General features: G+C 44.5%; 1 protein-coding gene across 2 annotated transcripts in view; it reads right to left on the bottom strand.

Annotated features, from left to right (window-relative positions):
• Positions 1-9308: 9308 nt before the first annotated feature.
• The window catches only part of ITSN2 (intersectin 2), a 392176-nt gene continuing 383598 nt past the window's right edge, over positions 9309-17886 (bottom strand). For both annotated transcript variants that reach the window (XM_082251747.1, XM_082251746.1), the window contains one exon: positions 9309-9622. In XM_082251747.1, coding sequence (XP_082107873.1) covers positions 9483-9622 — 140 coding nt within the window. In that variant the 3' untranslated portion in view covers positions 9309-9482. The remainder of the gene's footprint in view (positions 9623-17886) is intronic.

Genomic DNA, 17886 nt, shown 5'->3' with positions numbered 1-17886 from the left:
GACTTCCAGAGTGCTCAGATACATGACCTGGCCACATTGATGAGATGTCTCACCAGAGAATGTTGGTACTTATGTTTAGAGAAGGAGCTAAGGTACAAGAGGCATGCTGCTGGGTTCTGTTCCAGGGATAAGTCCGTAAAATCGTCAGTCAGGGCTCAAACATCACATGGAGATTTGAACCCCTGGCCAGGCCACATCTACAGCAGTTGGATCTGACACTAGTGAACATGCGGTGCAGCCCAATAGGGACTCTGTACCACTGGGCTAAAAGCTTGTACCCACTTTCTTGCAACCTAGTGGAGATAGAAGACTTATGTGTAATAAAAAGAGGATAAACTCTGTCTGTTCAGGTGTGGGTTGTAAATCAAGATCCTTCTCCCGGGCAGCAAGAAAAGGGGGGACATAGTCCTCCCGAGGGGTCACTAACTCAGTGTAGGCCACGGAAGGACCATGCCTAATAAAAGCAGTAGAAATGCATTCCTGTTTGAAAGAAGTGGGTGGAAGTATAGAGGCTGGTGGGTCCGACTTGTGCACATTTAAAGGATCCCAGGAGGTAAAAAAAAAAATTCACAGGGTCTCATGCACACTGGATGTTTAGCCCCTGTGCCTAGGATTCTGGCGTTTTCATGTGAGCAGATGGCATAAGTGCATCATCCAACCCCGCTGCCAGCAGCCTGTAAAAGTCTAGGAGAGGCTTTAAAATGTGATAGCTGGACACTGTACTGAGCAGTACCATCATTTAGGGTTATATGCGCCAAATGCTGGAATGTAGACTTGGTGCATTCCAGGCATTCGTTCCTGGGTGCATACGGCCTTCAATGTTAGTACCACTATGTACAGCATCCTGCAGAGGTATTTTTTTAGGCTCTCATAGACTTTTACATGCTGCTGGATGGTGCACCTGTGCCTTCTGACCCATACAAAAACCCCAGAATCTCAGGCACAGGAGCTAAATGCCCAGTGTGCAAGAGGTCTTAAGGATCCACAGGGACAAGGGAAAAACTGATTTATTTAAAAGGTCTCTACGGTTAACATCTATTTCAGCTGAGTTATCTCTAGTATGTAGTTATGATGGCCAAGTTGCTGCACAAATCAGGCATGTGCTTTATAGAATAATAATTTGAGCATGGGTGCCCAAATCTTTGCATGCTTGACTGGACTATAATGCAAACTTATTAGGCCAACACAGAGATCTCTGACCTCTACCTCATTGTTTCTATGACCCCAGCATTTGGCTATTACCCTTATTCTGATCTATCACAAACCACTGCACATTGTTCCCATTAATCCCAGAAGACAGAGAGAGAATAGAAAGATTCAGAACACAAGATTTCGTTTCTTTTTATATACAATTCTGCAGGGATATAGTGACATGCAGGTCAGACAGGAAGATCAGCTACAAAATACAGTTATACACAAGTTTGTATATATACAGAATCTGCAGAACATTGCAAGTCACAGCATTGAAAATAAACCCTTTCCTCAATTGCAGCGTTGATTATCCAAACGATTTTGCCTGAGCATAAAATGTCAAAACATTCAGCAATAAAACTATAATAATAATAGGTTAAGATTCTGTAACCAGTGTACATTCAGGTCAAATAAAACATTAGCAATACTGCATACCATCTATCTTAAAAGAACCCTGTCTGTCAGTTAAGGCATCATATATTAGGCAATATACCAGTTTATAAACAGTGCAATGCAACCATAGAATTAGATATATTAACATGACATTTTTTTTTATGCATCATCTCACTTCAAATCAAGTTTCCTCCATAAAGGGTTAATAAGTAGGAGTCATAAGGAAAGTGCTGCTTAAAAATGAAAGAAATGCAGTGAAATGGACATACAGGTGCAACAAATGGCAAATCAACATGATAAAGGATATAATATTAAAGAAAAACCTTGCTTTTTACTGTTTATGAACATGCATGTCATAGTTCCACTATTGGCACCTAAAATGGGGCAGGTTTCTGTAACTTCCCTGTGCAGTACATCAGCTGCCATTTAAAGCTAAAGTTTAATTGGTTTATGCCTCCCCTGGTTCCTTAACCCCCCCCCCCAACATTCTAAATAAATCTTGTTTTCATTACTTACCCTATTTTAGACTAGTGACATCACCGGGCCTCTATGCTTCTATATTCAATGCAGCTAGATCATGGGTGGTGGGAGGGACTGGCAGGGTGGTGTACTTCCTTATTGAAAACATCAAAACGCCCTGCCTCAGTACTCCTCTCGACAGCCTTTAGACCTGATGTAAGCAGTGTCTAAATATTAAATGCCTTAAAGAGTGGATGTCAGTCTGAGGGGTGGGCGTTCCTAGGCATAAAGTCCACCCTAGGTAATGCCCACATATGATGCTGAGCCTCTGTGATTGAATTAAAGTGGTTGTAAACCTCAGACATGAAATATGAACAAAGCATATCCCTCTATAGTGTGTATTTGTCTCAATTAAGAGCACTAAGTGTCATTTCTGTCTGCTTCTTTGTTTCTCTGCTATCAGCATGAATCACTTTTGACAAGTTTTCCTGACACCAAGAGAAAAATGGTGACAAGGGCGGGATCTCTGGCTGATTGACAGCCTCAGCTCTGTTCCTGTGTGAAGGGGGTGTGTCTGATCCCTCCAATTAGCCCTCAGAGCTCTCCTCACTGAGCTCTGCAGAGTGTAACTTCGCCTCTCCAAACTCTCAGACAAGCTTTATAAATTCTGGACTTTGAACAGATGTAGAGAAGAGAAAACTGCAGATAGGCAGGTACAACTTATATAGGAGGATTTGCTTCATCTCTGTGTATCACCCTGAGGATAGTCTTTTCACTGGGTATATGTAAGGGTTTACAACCACTTGAATGAATTAAAGTGGTGGGAAAGGGGCAGTAAGGCTGATCTAAATGATGATGGATGTCCTTCAGCCAAGAAATGAGGCGGGAGCTATTGGACTTGCTGCAGCTTCCAATGCACACTGTAAGAAAAGTGGACTCTGAGGGGTAGACCAACTGATATACTTCAAATACCATGTATTTTAACATCATCTAAACCTTTTCCGAAGGGGTCTGGAGTAGTATTTATGAGATCTCCTCTGGATATAGTAGTAAGCATGATAAAGCCTGTGGTTATAGTAATGACCAGTGGCTGGAAACCTACACAGCTTCTTGGACAAAGTAACGGCTACAGGGTGTCACTAGTATGACCTCGGTTAGGGGTATTTTTACATGGGGGTTCGTTTTTGATCCATTTTTACGTAAAATTCGAAGCCAAGGAAGTTTGCCATTATTTCTTCCTGCCCACTTAAACAGTAATGTGTAAGTAAAGCCAATTTTTTGCAAAAATGTTAACAGGAGATTCATCACAATTGTTCCTGGGTGACCACTGTCTATGGCAGCCTCTCTCAACCAGGGTTCCTCCTGAGATTGCTAGGGGCTTCTTGAGCAATGACCACCTTCTGCCTCTCAGATAGGTAACCACTGACCCCAATGATCTTTTTAGTGATCTGTAAGTGGGATTCTTCCCAATGACCTCAAACGTAAGGAGCATTCTTCCCTGATATCACACTAATGTACTGTGAGCTGTAGATTTAATAATTACTAGTGTGTGCGTGTGTTCCCTGAGGCTGCAAAGTAATTTCAAGTGTTTTCTCATGTTAAAAAGGTTGAGAAAGGCTGGTATACGGTATAGAAAGTTATGTCAAATCAAACATTTTTGAGTTGTCACAGGGAAATCTTCCAATTGCTAAACCTGGACACTCCTTAAGGACGATATCTTTTCACTATAGTTAGCTTTCCCTTTACTTCCTGCTAGGTCAATAGGACAGAAAGTAAAGGGAAATGTCAACGTAATAAAAACAAACAAAAAAAAAAAATTGACAGAGGTATTTGAGTTCCACTCAAAAGTTAAACTTCTGCTCATCTGTCCCCACCCCCCCCCCTCTCTGGTGCCATATTTGGCACCTTTCAACGGCTACCTGTTTTTGACAGGTGCCCTGTCCCCACTTCCGCTGGACCTTGCCACGGCGAGGTATGTCAGAGGTTCGGCCCCCTACTCCTCCCTCTGCTTCCTAACCAATTACCAAGCGCAGCGAGCTTCACACATGCGCTGTAGGGACCCGGCCGTGAAGCCGCAAAGGCTTCACGGCCGGATTCCCTTACCAGCAATGGTGGCGGCAGCACCCGACAGCCGATGGAAGCATCGACTGCGGTGCCGATATCACTGGACTCCAGGACAGGTAAGTGTCCTAATATTAAAAGTCAGCAGCTACAGTATGTGTACAGTATGTGTAGCTGCTGACTTTTAATTTATGGAGGGGGAGGGGGAGGCGGAACTCCGCTTTAACCATTTCCTACTTTATCCAAAACTATACAAACGTTTTTGCTTTACATATACTTTACCATTATGCTTCCTCTCCTGTTCTTAGAAGACAACATGCTGCAGTTTTGGGAAGCACATCCGGCAGCTTTTCCCATGCCGTTTCAGTTTTTCACACTGACAGTAATGCCTAGCTGGGAAGGGTTATGCCGGGGCAGAGATTCCTGTCTTTTGCTTTGCCAGTGTTCAATCACCTGATGATGGCAACATAGCCCTATCATAATGGATATGCAGATACCCTGGGTCCTGATGTAGGATAAAGCAAAAAATGTTTCCAAAAAGTAATAAAATATGGAATAAATTAATTGTAGTCTTTATCAAGAGCATCAGCAGCACTGTTTTCCAAGATCCCTTCCAACTCTGGTTCCGGATGTAAATGTCTGGAATGAACAGTCAGTTCCAAAAATCTGAAAAATCATCTGTGTTGCTTCAAGGCAGCCAATAAGATTTGACTGGGATTTTATTTTTCTAGTGCAGTGTAGGATGATAAAAGGCTGTGGGCAATTCATACAGTTCTCTCAGACTCTGGTAAATGACCCCCCCCCCCTCCTGTACTGATGCATTTCCAAGTGGAACTCCAATCTCAAATTTTTATTATTGGAAAGTTGGATATATTAGGGTTATCTGAGTGGGCCCTCCCCATCTCAGGGCCCATATACACTTGTTGCTGTGCATTGTGTCTAGCGTTGGTGTTGATGTGCATTGTGTTAAGGCAGTCCATTTACTTGGAATGGGCTGCCAACGCACAAGAACAGACAACATACAGTATATTTTTTTGGCGCAGTGCATCACAATGTACAGTAGTGCTCTATTGCATTGTGGTGTGCTGCAACGCATGTTCATCAGATCAGTGTTGCCATATTGTGTTCAATGCAACATGCCAACACATGTAACATGCATTAAAGTAACACGCGTGCTACTGTAATGCAACAGATCCCACAACAGCAAGAGGAAATCTTCACAAATCAGACAAAGACAGTAATAGAAAGATAAAAGTAAAGTGGAACCTTCCCCAATATAACCAAAAATACAATTAAAATACAGCTTTGGCTGAGGCTCCACTTTGTGCATTTTTAATAAATTCTCATACTATGTAAACCAGATTTGAGAATCCAAGCAGGCACTGAAGGAAGCATTCAGATCATTTGAAGAACAAGGTGAGAAATGTTAATCTGAGATTAGAAGGCTTTCAAGTATTTGATAATGCAACAGTGTTACACACCCCCCCCCTCCCCCCCACAACCGTCATGGCATGCTACAACCTGTGGTACTACTAGAGACTGTAATCCAAGGGAATTCACCCTGGAACAGGATTGTCTTCTGAGTATCTCAGGGACCAGATTCTAGGCATTTTTGGTTTTTGGGATAACAAAATCTCAGACCGCCTGTACAAAACCCCCTGAATAGGTATCTTTCTTTTTTCCAAGCTCACTACTGAAATGGATGCATGTTGCATCATGATACTATAGAGCAGTCATGGCGAACCTTGGCACCCCAGATGTTTTGGAACTACATTTCTCATGATGCCCATGAACTCTGCAGTGTAGTTGAGAAAGTTGGGAAATGTAGTTACAAAACATCTGGGGTGCCAAGGTTCGCCACCACTGCTATAGAGGGAACATGAAGGGAGCTCTTCATTGGGTAAGGTCATCTCAGTTGGAACAGCATCAGGGGACAACCTGAACCTGTCTCCAGACAACTCATCTGGAGCCAAGAGAAATCTGCATTTGATTGAAAGAATGTTAGAAATATTCGGTTGCTTAGCATAAGGCCCTAAATCTCTAAAGTCATAATAATTATAGAACACCACAACTAGAGACCTGTCAGTAAAAGAAATATGCATTCCAATTTAACCATAGCACACAGTTTTAAAAAAAATAGGATTATTTAAAGGCTGTGTGCACCCAAAGCAGATATTTAAGGTGGTGGGTGGGCCCAGGTGGTGTAAATCACCCGTAGGTTCCTTACATTTTGTGTAGACTCCATTACCACATTTTCTTGTGTTCCTGGCAGTTTCTTCAAGGCTACAATGAAAGTGTTACTTCTTTTATTATACATTGTGGAGGTATCACGCCATATCATTATGCTTTAAAAAGTAAAACATGGCACTTGGGTGGAATGAGGGATTCTGCTTGGGTTAAATCCCTACTGCAGTCTTTAAAAAAATTACGAAGCCAGTAAGTGAACCAGCCTGCCAACCACCTGAAGTATCTGCTTTGGGTAGAGCTGACCGTTAATATTTATATCTCAGGTTGGGCATTGCTAGTTTCATACAATGTATACATCTATGTGAAAAACAGTAATATTTAAACCGGACTCACCTCTGTACAAACTAGCAGATTCCACACTGCTCAGTTTTGGCGTTTTCACACAAAGGTGACAGTTACTCTGGTGAATCCAATGCTTGGCATTAACAGTAAGTCCCCTACATACAAACATTCAACTTGCCAACTTTCAAAGATGCGAACATGTGTTCACACGTCTAATCCTGTAAAGCTGGGTACACATTCAACTGACCGATCACCACAAGTCTGACCCAAGCAATGTTGGTGCAGCGATCTCCCATGCTGTGCCTATGTGCTCTGCAATCGCTGATCTTTGTTGGACTTACGAATTCCTGGAACGGAGCTCAGTCGTAAGCAGGCAACTTTCTGTAGCTAGTGTGTCTACACTTTCCAGTGCTGAGGAACCGTAAGGGAAACACAGGCCAGGACAGAAGCTGGAGCCCATGTCCACTGCATGCATGTTTGACATGATCTGTTTGGTCCAATGTACTTCTTTTGTCTTTAATGCAGGACATTGGCGCCATTTTGACGAAGCGCCAGGAATAGGTGTTTACTTGACACCCATTATATGAGCCTGCAATCCCCCTGCTCATGCTGCATTTTTAACACTTAGCACCACTTTGTTGAAGACCACCTCCCCCCATTTTTTGGATAGGGTGGAGAAGGATTGGAAACTTCTATTCACAATTATGCTGGTCCCCATAGGGGAGCTTTAACTCTGTTTCTGTTCCCAAAGGGGGAAGGCAGCATATAAAAGCAGAAGAGAGCATTGCCTAGCTGCTGATGGGCTCTGATTCCCATTGTGGCACTCATCGTCTAAACCGATCCCTCCTGTTTCTTGCATCAGTCTTTAAAATCATGCCAATGTCTAATCTGGTTTAAACCCCATCTAAGACCACTGTAGCCTCTCCCACACTCAATGGAACATGACTGGGAGGAGTCACAGTGCAGAATCATGGGATAAGATGCTGCAGACCCCAAAACCATTTAAGAAGCCTGATGAATTTAAATTAATGTGTTCTATATACAACTCACAATAAATGTAAGCTGAGCAGAATGTAAGCAGAGCTGCATAGTTTCCATGCTGTCCATAAGCAATCATATTTATTTAGTAATAAGCAGGTCACAAAACAAAAGCAATCATCTGATTGGTTGATTTTTTTTCCCCTGCAGTTTTTATAAACGTCTCACTGAAAAAAACATGGCCTTGAGCTATGAAATGCTTGTCATAGCTGCTTCTGTTGCCACATAGCTATTAGTATTGCCAATGCCCAACTCCTAGATAAAAACTGAACAACAAAAAGGGCAATAGTGTTTTCTTAAAGTGAACCTGTCTTGGGAGAAACGTGGGAGGCTTCCGTTTCTTACCGCTCATATTTCTTTCAAGACAAGTTTGATTTAGATCTGAACTCCAGGAAGGCACAGGATATATTCATTTAATTCCGTTATGCATTCTTTCAGAAATTATTAAATGTATCATTAAACAAATCCAGTACATATTCCTGATTCTGTCTGTTTATTAGTTTCCTGTAATACCCTGCACAGCAGGACTCAAACTGGGATAGAGAGGGTCAAGCACCATGAACCAATCACGTTTTACTACCTTGCACAGAGCTTCTTAGCAGAGTGATGTCCTCATCACTATGCTACCAATCCTTCTTTATGCAGGCTTGAGGCAATGACCAAACCATATTGCCTAACTGCAGTAGAGAAAAATGAGGTGTCTGATTTGGATCACAAGACCGGCTGAACCGAATTGCCCATATTTTGGCAGATAAGACAGCTTAAATATATGTATTTCCATTGCCTGCCTGGAGTTCAGCGTAAAGAACCTCCTCTGCTATTTCCAGGTTAAATAATCTTTTGTCATAAATATAAAAACTTTGCATACCAGTGTGTCTTTGCCTTCAATATAAATATGTACATGGCTGTAAATATACGTTTCTATTTCCCTGTCACTTTCATACTCTCTGAAATTCCTATAAAATTAAAAATCAGATTAAATCCTTCTCTTTAAACAACACACATTCTTCATCCACAAATTACAGTGTTTTGGAGCAGAGATCATATAATGCTTCTTAAACCTATGTCGCTCCTTTAGTATAATACAAAAACCTCAACAATTTAAATGATAACTGAGCACAGTCCATACATTTCCAATGGGAAAACTTTAAGGCACGCTGCAGCCAAACTCTTTGCAATCAATGACAGGGCCTTCCCTGCAGAGACTCTCTAATTCACATATTCGTCCCTGTGCAGCTGGCTGCCTCGTTTGATAAATCCCTATAATTGCCTGAACAAAAATACAGACCTGGAGTGCCCAGGTTTAGAGCACTGCCCCCTGGATTTCTCAGCCAGGGTAACACAGCATAGAATCATGTGACAAGAGGCTGAAGTCCTGCAAAGTCTTGTGGGAACCTCACTAAATCTATTATTTTAAAGGAGATTGAGAGGGCTTTTTGACTTTAGCACAGTTGCAACACTTTCTAAGCAGAATTTGTTGTTCGCTGAATGACTTTGCTCGTTGCTTGAAGTTGCTAATTAAAAGTTAACCAAAGCCCTGAAATGGCACCTTGTTTGCAAGACGAGCCACATGTATCTTCACAGTTCCAGAAAGACGTGAATTCTTTTTACCTTGCACCAAAATGGCAGAACTGTGCAGTCTTGAAGGGTGAAAGGCACTGGAGTCATATAACTTGGGGTTGCATAGGTAGGTGGCAGGGGACCATGCAAGTGGGCCAAGATATGAGAACACAGACAGTGAAAGTTGTGGACCGTTGGTCCTAGTGCACACAAAAATAACCCAGCTGTAATGATGGGAGTGTTTTTATCCCTTAGAACAGCTGAAGGTCAAACCTCACACACACGTCCCCTGTTGGCACTTCGTGGAGCAGTAAACGTTTAGTGGTTGGGCCTTTACTCTCTTGCTCAGTCCGGATCTTTGCCACTGGGACTTCGGTGCGGCCCAAAAAGTCTGAGAAGGAATAAAAGGATATGAAAATTTACTTGTAGCCATCTCTTTGTTCTTTCAGTTACCTAATACCGATGTCATCTTTACTTATTTTTGTCTGCAAAACTCCTCTGATACTACATTTATTCTCTAATTTACTATCTTTCCACCTATCCTCTGGTCTCTTCTCCCTCCAACCAACCTTTGATCTCCTCCTCCTCCTACCATCCTCTGGTCTGCTCTCCCTCTACCAATCCTGTGGTCCGCTCTCTCTCTGTACCAATCCTCTTGTCTACTCTCCCTCCACCTGTCCTGTGGGTTGCTTTCCCTTCACCTGTTCTCTGGACTGCTCTCCTTCCACCTACCTCTGGTCTTCTCCCACTTCAACATGTCCTCTAGGTTTTTCTCCCTCCACCTTAATACTGAAAATTTTGAATGAACCACTTTCATGCAGTTCTCGAATTCTACAGGACAGGTCACCATAATATATTTTTGCTCTTGGGTTGAGATACTTTAAAGGGAACCTACTGTGAGAGATAGAAACTTCTGCTTTGCACTCTTGACTCCCACTAAGCACCCTCAGCTGCAGTCTGCCAGTACCCAATACAGATATTAATTGATAATCAGAACATATTGACCGCATAAAATATGATCAGGTCACAAGTGACAGGGAGAAGGCAACTTTTTAAAAATATAATTTTTATAAACTGAGGAAAATATTGTAAGGAGGAGTATAGTAAATAAGACATTAAAGCTAATACCATTATATTGAATGTAACCTTGTGTCTGACAGAAACCTCTGTTAAAAAAAAGACTAACAAATATTATAAATATATGTGAATAAATCACTAGGATCAGATGGCTTACACCTGTGAGTTCTCAAAATTTTTTACCATATTATAGCCAGACCATTATTCCCAATATTTAATGACAATTTACTAACTAGAATTGTATAAGCAGATTGGTGAAAAGCAAATGTGGAACCAATATTCAGGAAAGGGCCAAAATTGATAGCTGTAAACCACAGATCAGTCAGCCTAACATCAATAGTATGCAAACTATTGGAAGTAATGATAAGGGGCCATATCCAAGAACTCGCTGATGAAAGTAGTATCATTAGTAGTAACCAACATGTATTTATGAAAGGCTATTCTTCCCAGAAAAACCCTTTAACATTCTATGAGGAGGTGAGCTAAGATATGGATAGAGGAAGGGCTATGGACAAAATTTACAAATTATTTTGGCATTGATGATAGTGTATGTTTTGAATAGAAAACTGGTTACAAGAGCACATCCGGAGAGTAGTGATGAATGGTGTATTTTTTGAATGGTCTGAAGTTGTAAGTTCTGTCCTGTGACCAATTCTGTTCAACTTGTTTATAAATTATATAAAGGTTGGAATAAGTAATTCAATCTCAGTGCTTGCGGACGATACAAAGCTAAACAGGGCAATAACTTCACAATGGGATACATAAACTTTACAAGACAACCTAAATAAAATAGAGGAAAAGGCTGCCACAGCTTTATGGCAGATGAGATTTAATATTGGAAAAAGTCAAGTAATGCACTTGGGAGCTAAAAATATGAATGCAAATTACTTGTTAGGGGAGAACCTCTAGGGAAGCCGAGGATGGAAGAGAATCTGGGATTCCTAGTAGATCACATTCTTAGCAATATCGTGCAATGTCAAGTTGCAGCAAGCAAGACTAGCAAACTACTAGCATGCATTAAAAATTGGATTTTTGTCTTACCGTAAAAACCTTTTCACTGAAGTTCATTGACAGACGCAGTCTCTGATCTTCATATCAGTAGGGTTATGCTGCCCCCTACAGGAGTAGGACACTAGGCAGAAAAAAGTTCTGGCTATGCCTATGGGCAGTCTCAGGGGGTATACCCTCTCTCCCTGCTATAGGATGTCAGTTTTGTATCAAAGCAGTGTCAGAGAAAATAATACCAACCAAACTCAAATAGAGGGGCGGGTACTGCGTCCATCAATGAACTTCAGAGAAAAGGATTTTACGGCAAGACAAAAATCCAATTTTTTCTATCATTCATTGACGGATGCAGTCTCTGATCTTTATATCATTAGGGACGCCCCAAAGCAGTGCCATAAAATGAGGGGTGGGAACAGCAGAAAAATAATTCCCCAAGGCTAAACCATAGCCAACCAGGCAACATAGGACTCATCAGAAAAATAAGATGAGACCCACCTAAAAAAGATTAAACACCCTCAAGAGAGACTTTGCGGCCAAAAGAGGCATCTGCAGATGCCAGCACACCCACCTTGTAAAACTTTGTGAAGGTGTGAACAGACGACCAGGTAGCCACCTTGCAAACCTGAACCACAGATGCCTGATGGCGAAAAGCCCAGGAAGCACTAAGTGCCCAAGTAGAATGCGCCTTACCAGGGAAAGGTGGAACCTGAACCTTAGTTGAATTAGTCTGCACCACTATCTGTCTGATCCATCTGGAAATAGTCGCAGCAGGCGCAGGAAGCCTTTTCTTTGGGCCATCCGTGATTACAAAGAGCGAAATTGACTTCCGAAAAGACTCAGTAGTCGCTAAGTACTCCCTGATTGCCCAAACCACATCCAAGGTATGTAATGCAATTTCCCTAGGATGTTGTTGCTTAGGACACAAAGAGGGTAACACGATGTCCTCAGTCAAGTGAAAACTGGAAACCACCTTCGGAAGGAAGGACGGATCCAGACGAAGTACCACTTTATCCCTGTGAACCACCATATAGGGAGAACGACAGGACAACGCCGCCAATTCCGACACCCTGCACGTAGAAGTAATAGCCACCAAGAAGGCCACCTTCTGGGATAACGTAAGCAGAGGAATTTCCCAAATATTTTCAAAAGGAGGTTTCTGGAGAACCGACAGCATTAAGGTCCCAAGGTGGCAACGGAGGTGCCAAGTGTCGCACCCCCTGGATAAAGTTACGTACCAGGGAATGTGAGGTTAATGGCCTTTGGAAGAAAATTGCCAAGGCCGAGACCTGACCCTTGATAGTACTCAAGGCCAAATTCTGATCAACTTCCTGTTGCAAGAAAGCCAAGATCCGAGCCACCGAGTAAGAGCGAGGGAAAACCCCAAGGGACTCAAACCACGCAATATACGACTTCCACGTAGGATGATAGATCTTCCTAGAAGTCACTTTTCTCGCAGAGTGGGAATCACTGAAGCAGACAATCCCCTGTCCTTCAGCACCTGGCTTTCAACAGCCAAGCTGTCAAAGCCAGCAACAGTAAAGCAGGATGGAAGATTGGCCCTCGAGACAGTAAATCCTCCCGAGAGGAAGTCTCCAAGGAGCGTCAGCGACTAGCTTGACCAGGTCGGTGTATCAAGCTTGGCGAGGCCAGTCTGGAGCCACAAGAATGACCGGAATCCCTTTCCGCCTCGATCCTGCGAAGAAGTCTTGGCAGCAACCTGAGAGGAGGAAAGGCATACATCAGCTGATACTGACCCCACGGGGCCACCAGCGAGTCTGCGGTGTCTGCCAGAGGGTCCCGGGAGCGGGCCACAAACCTCTGCACTTGATCTGAGATGCCAACAGATCCACATCTGGAATGCCCCAACGAAGGCACAACTGCTGGAACACCTCCAGATGGAGGGACCATTCCCCTGTATCCAAGGCCTGTCGACTGAGGTCATCGGCATACCAATTTTCCACTCCTGGAATGTGAACAGCGGAGACAGCTGGAACAAAGCATTCCGCCCATCGTAGGATGCCTGCCACTTCCAAGGCCACAAGGGCACTTTTGGTGCCCCCTTGGTGATTGACATAAGCCACGGCCGTGGCATTGTCCGATTGAATGCGTACTGGACAACCCTGCAGGTGCTCGGTCCTGTGGACTAGGCAAAGCCTGATCACTCTCAGCTCCAGAACATTGATCGGTAAGCTGGATTCTTCCAGGGACCAGACTCCTTGAGCAGACAACCTGCCAAGAACCCCTCCCACCCAGAAAGACTGGCATCCGTCGTGACAATTGTCCAATATATAGGGAGGAAGTATTTCCTTGCTTGAGCCTTGGGGACCGCAGCCACCATATCAGGGACTCCCTGGTCACCTGGCTCAGCTGGATCGGATTGTCCAAGGAATTTGGATTCTTCTTCCATTTGAGAAGGATTTCCTTCTAGAGGATCCTTGTGTGCAATTGAGCGAAGGGGACCGCCTCGAAGGACAACACCATCAGTCCTAGGATTCTCTCATACAGGTCCGAAGGGACGACCATTTGCCGTACAGCAACAGCTGAATCACAGTCTGGAGTTTTTGGAGTTTTAACAGAGGAAGAAACACCCTGGCTGAGAACGAGTCCAAAGTCAGGCCCAGATAGTCCAGTCTCATGGAAGGGACCAGGGACGACTTCTGAAGGTTCAGAATCCACCCGAACTCCTCCATAGTCCTCATGGTGGTTTCCAAATTTGTCACCAGCACCGTGGGAGACTCCCTACGTAGAAGCAGATTGTCCAGGTAACCCAGGACCAATATCCCCCGCTGCCGTAACAGCGCCAGGACCGGAGCCAACACCTTTGTGTAGACCCGAGGAGCAGAGGCGAGATCAAAGGGTAACGCCACAAACTGATTGTGATCCTCTCCCACTGCAAAACAGAGAAACTGTTGGTGTCCTGCACAGATCGGTATGTGAAGGTAGGCATCTGATGTCTTTGGAGGCCAGGAAATTCCCCTGATGTAGGGAGGCCACTACCGTGTGAACAGATTCCATCTTGAATTTTTGAACTCGCACGAAGCAATTCAGTGCCTTCAGGTCCAGGATTGGATGCACTTTGCCTTCCCTCCTGGGGACCGTGAACAGGTTTGAATAAAAGCCCTGAAGATGTTCCGCACACAGAACCGGAACTATTACTCCCTGTTGCACCAGGTCCTGCCCCAAAGAGCGCCAGTAAGCGATTCAGGGAAAGTCTCACATTGGAAGGGAAAAACCTTAACGGCAGAAAGGATCAAAACTCGATCTTGTAGCCGGACCGTATGCCCTCGTGAACCCATTTGTCTTGTATCTGGGATAGCCACAGGTCCGGGAACCGGCAAAGACATCCCCCTACCCCAGATATGGGTGAGGGCGCACCTTCAGGCCAGAGCGGTCTTGTCCTCAGGTCTGGAGAAACTCGATTTTTGTTTGCCAGATCAGGGTCTCTTGGGACCACCCGAGGGAGTCTTGAAGGGCTTTGCCTTATCAACTGACCCTAAGGGACGAAAAAACTTCTTGTGTGCTGAAAAGGATAGACCCCATCTGCGAGCAGGGTCCTTACCCTTGTTAGCCTGTGGGAGAAGGGTACTCTTACCCCCTGTGAGACTTTTGTTAATGTCATCCAGGGTAGCCCCAAACAGGCGATCGCCTTGAAAAGGTAGATCAGTCTAACAAGTTTCCTACTGTATTTTTATGCTTGTCTATCCCGGACTGTACTACCTGACCACTGGGACTGTTATACTGTTACGTACCGTTTTCAATTATTGCAATTTTGTTATAACACACGTTTGTATGCTGAAAAACTTTCAATAAAAATCATTGAAAAGAAAAGGTAGATCAGTCAAGGCCTTCTTTGATGTCTAATCCACAGACCAGCACTTTAGCCAAAGTATATGCCGGAGGACCACTGCCGAAAAGGACAGTCCGCCCAATATGATGGGAGCAGTATCCAGCGTGGCTTTGCAAACAAATTGCAGCCCCTGCACCAGCTGGTCCAACAGCTCCTCAAAGGCAGGAGGAAGATGTTTCCCCTCCAGGTCACGGCGTAGAAACTTAGCCCATTAAGTCAATGTTTGCAAGAGAAGGGCAACAGTAAAACCCGGTCTTAGTGCACACCCCGCCAGGGAGTACATATTGCGGGCCACAGACTCCGCATTTCTATCCGCCGAATCCTTAAAGGACGGGGAATCCTCCACTGGGATCATGGTAGCTTTATTCAGTCTCGAGACCGGAGGGTCCACCGTAGGTGGCACAGTCCACTTTTTTTATAAGGGGCTCCTCAAAGGGGTAGCATCTTTAAAGGCCACCTACATCTGCAGTGACTGAATCAGACTCAGAATCTGACGCATCAGATGAGACAGGGAAAGGCAGAGGGCATTTTTTGGCACCTCGCCCTTTAAAGGCCACCTACATCCAGGACACAAACTATTTCAGGACTGTCGAAAGTGCATCTATTGACAGCTGGGATCCGGAGGGTCCTGCGGCCTCCTTGAGGGAGTCATGTGGGGACACATGTTCTGCAGGGTCCATGTTGCACCAGAGGAACCCGTCAGCAAAAAGTTGAAAAAAAAGTATAATACGTTCCACAGCGCTATAGCGCCACCAAGAGGTCAGGCAGAGCGCACTGAAGACCCCCAGCAGAGAGAAAGAGAGACCCCCCAGACTTACCACCCTACACCAAAGATGCACCAGGAGGCCCAGTACGTCTGCACAGCACGTGTCAGCAGCGATCTCGATCCAGAAAGAAAGATCTGAGAATCAGCACCAGGGTATAGGGAGGGGCTCCACCTAGAAAAATGCCTCCAGGAACTCCCAAAACATGGCTGCCAGTGATTCCTATCAGAAATCCACTGCAAAATGGCCGCCGGGTGTACCAATATCGCAGTCGGATCTTGCTACAAGGGCTAGAAGAAAATGGCAGCCCTGCACGGCTTGCGGAACTACTGAGGACCCTCGTTGGGACCCCCCAGCCTCCTGGACGGAATCGATTGGAAGGTGGGCCCTGGAGTGACAGGTGAAATCCCTCCCCACACGATCATTCGTCCGTCGCCGGCGGCGCACCCCCCCAACCCCACCTTTGGCCTGAAGCTCGGTCCCAGCCCCCGAGAGTAGTTATAAAAATCCCAATAGCCCCAGTAGTGAGGGGGGGCAGGTAGGTGGGGGGTGCTTGACAGGACAGAGAGGAAACCGGGGTTGTGATGGTCCGACCGTCCTAGGGAGGGTCCCACGTTCACCCCAAAATCCGCCAGGGGAAGACGGAGAACATTTACTCACCATACCAGGAACAGGTGGGCACAATCTCCTGACAGAACCCCTCTCCACCGAAGTGGGGGGGGGGGGGGGACTGTTGGCCAATAGGAATTCTGTGACTCGGACCAAGACCCGGTCGTATGCCACCTGGCGAGACGTTTAACTCGCGGAGCCAGTCCCCGTCCGGTGGGACTATGTCGTGTTTGACCTAGCACAGAGCTGGGGTCGTTGTGTGATCGCTGGCCGGCTGGGGTGACCACTGGATTTATATATCCAGCCTGTCGCCCAGATCCGGCATAGTTGCTTGTAGATCTCACAGGAAAAAAAATCAGAAGAAAAGCAAACTACCGGTAGAAAAAAACTATCTAGAAAAAACTTTTGGTAGGACCAGAGATCCCAGCAAGGAACTAGGTCCTCACTCATGACTAGGTAGATTAAAACTGACATCCTATAGCAGAGAGAGAGGGTATACCCCCTAGGACTGCCCATAGGCTTGGCCAGAACTTTTTTTCTGCCTAGTGTCCTACCCCTGCAGGGGGCAGCATAACCCTACTGATATGACGATAAGAGACTGCGTCCGTCAATGAACGATAGAAAAAAAAAAAGAGTATTTACTCATGAATAAAACTATAATTCTACCACTTTACAAAACTCTGGTTCAGCCACAACTTGAGTATGCCATCCAGTTTTGGTCACCAATCCTCAGGAAATATGTCCTACAATTGGAGAGAGTACAGAAAAGGGAAACTGGAAAAGGGGCTGTTATGAGGAACATTAAACTTATTCTCCCCAGAGCAGAAGTGCTTAAGACGGGATGTGATTGGGATATACAAATCTAATTTGTGACTCTAGCTTTGGGAAAAAAACGATAGGTCTTTAAAGAAGACATGATGCCACACAATGAAGTTGGACGAGAGGCAGTTTAGTCTTAAACTACGTAAGGGATTCTTTACTGGTAGAGTGGTAAAAATGTGGAACTCCCTTCCACAGTTGGTGGTTAGGGGAGTGTAGATTATATAAAATCTGGATAAACCTAAGACTCATAAGCTGATAATTATGGTGTTTGAAAGGAGAGCTTATTTGCTTTTACACAACTTGAAAAGATGTTAACAAACAAAACACACTTCAATATGCTTGCTTAACATAATCATGCAAATATAAATTTCCTCTTTGGCTCAATAAAGAAATCTTCATCATCTGTATTCAACTATCCGAGACCACAGCTGAAGGATGTCCTAAACCTGGCCAAAGATGGGTAGAATTCTTAGGGCAGGAAGGTTCTAAAAAAATTTGTTTTTCTAATCATTAGTGGGGCAAATTGGCATT

This window comes from Pelophylax lessonae, assembly GCF_965119305.1.
Source record: "Pelophylax lessonae genome assembly, chromosome: 3".
Taxonomy (NCBI): domain Eukaryota; kingdom Metazoa; phylum Chordata; class Amphibia; order Anura; family Ranidae; genus Pelophylax; species Pelophylax lessonae.
This window is presented reverse-complemented; position numbering and strand designations above follow the sequence as displayed.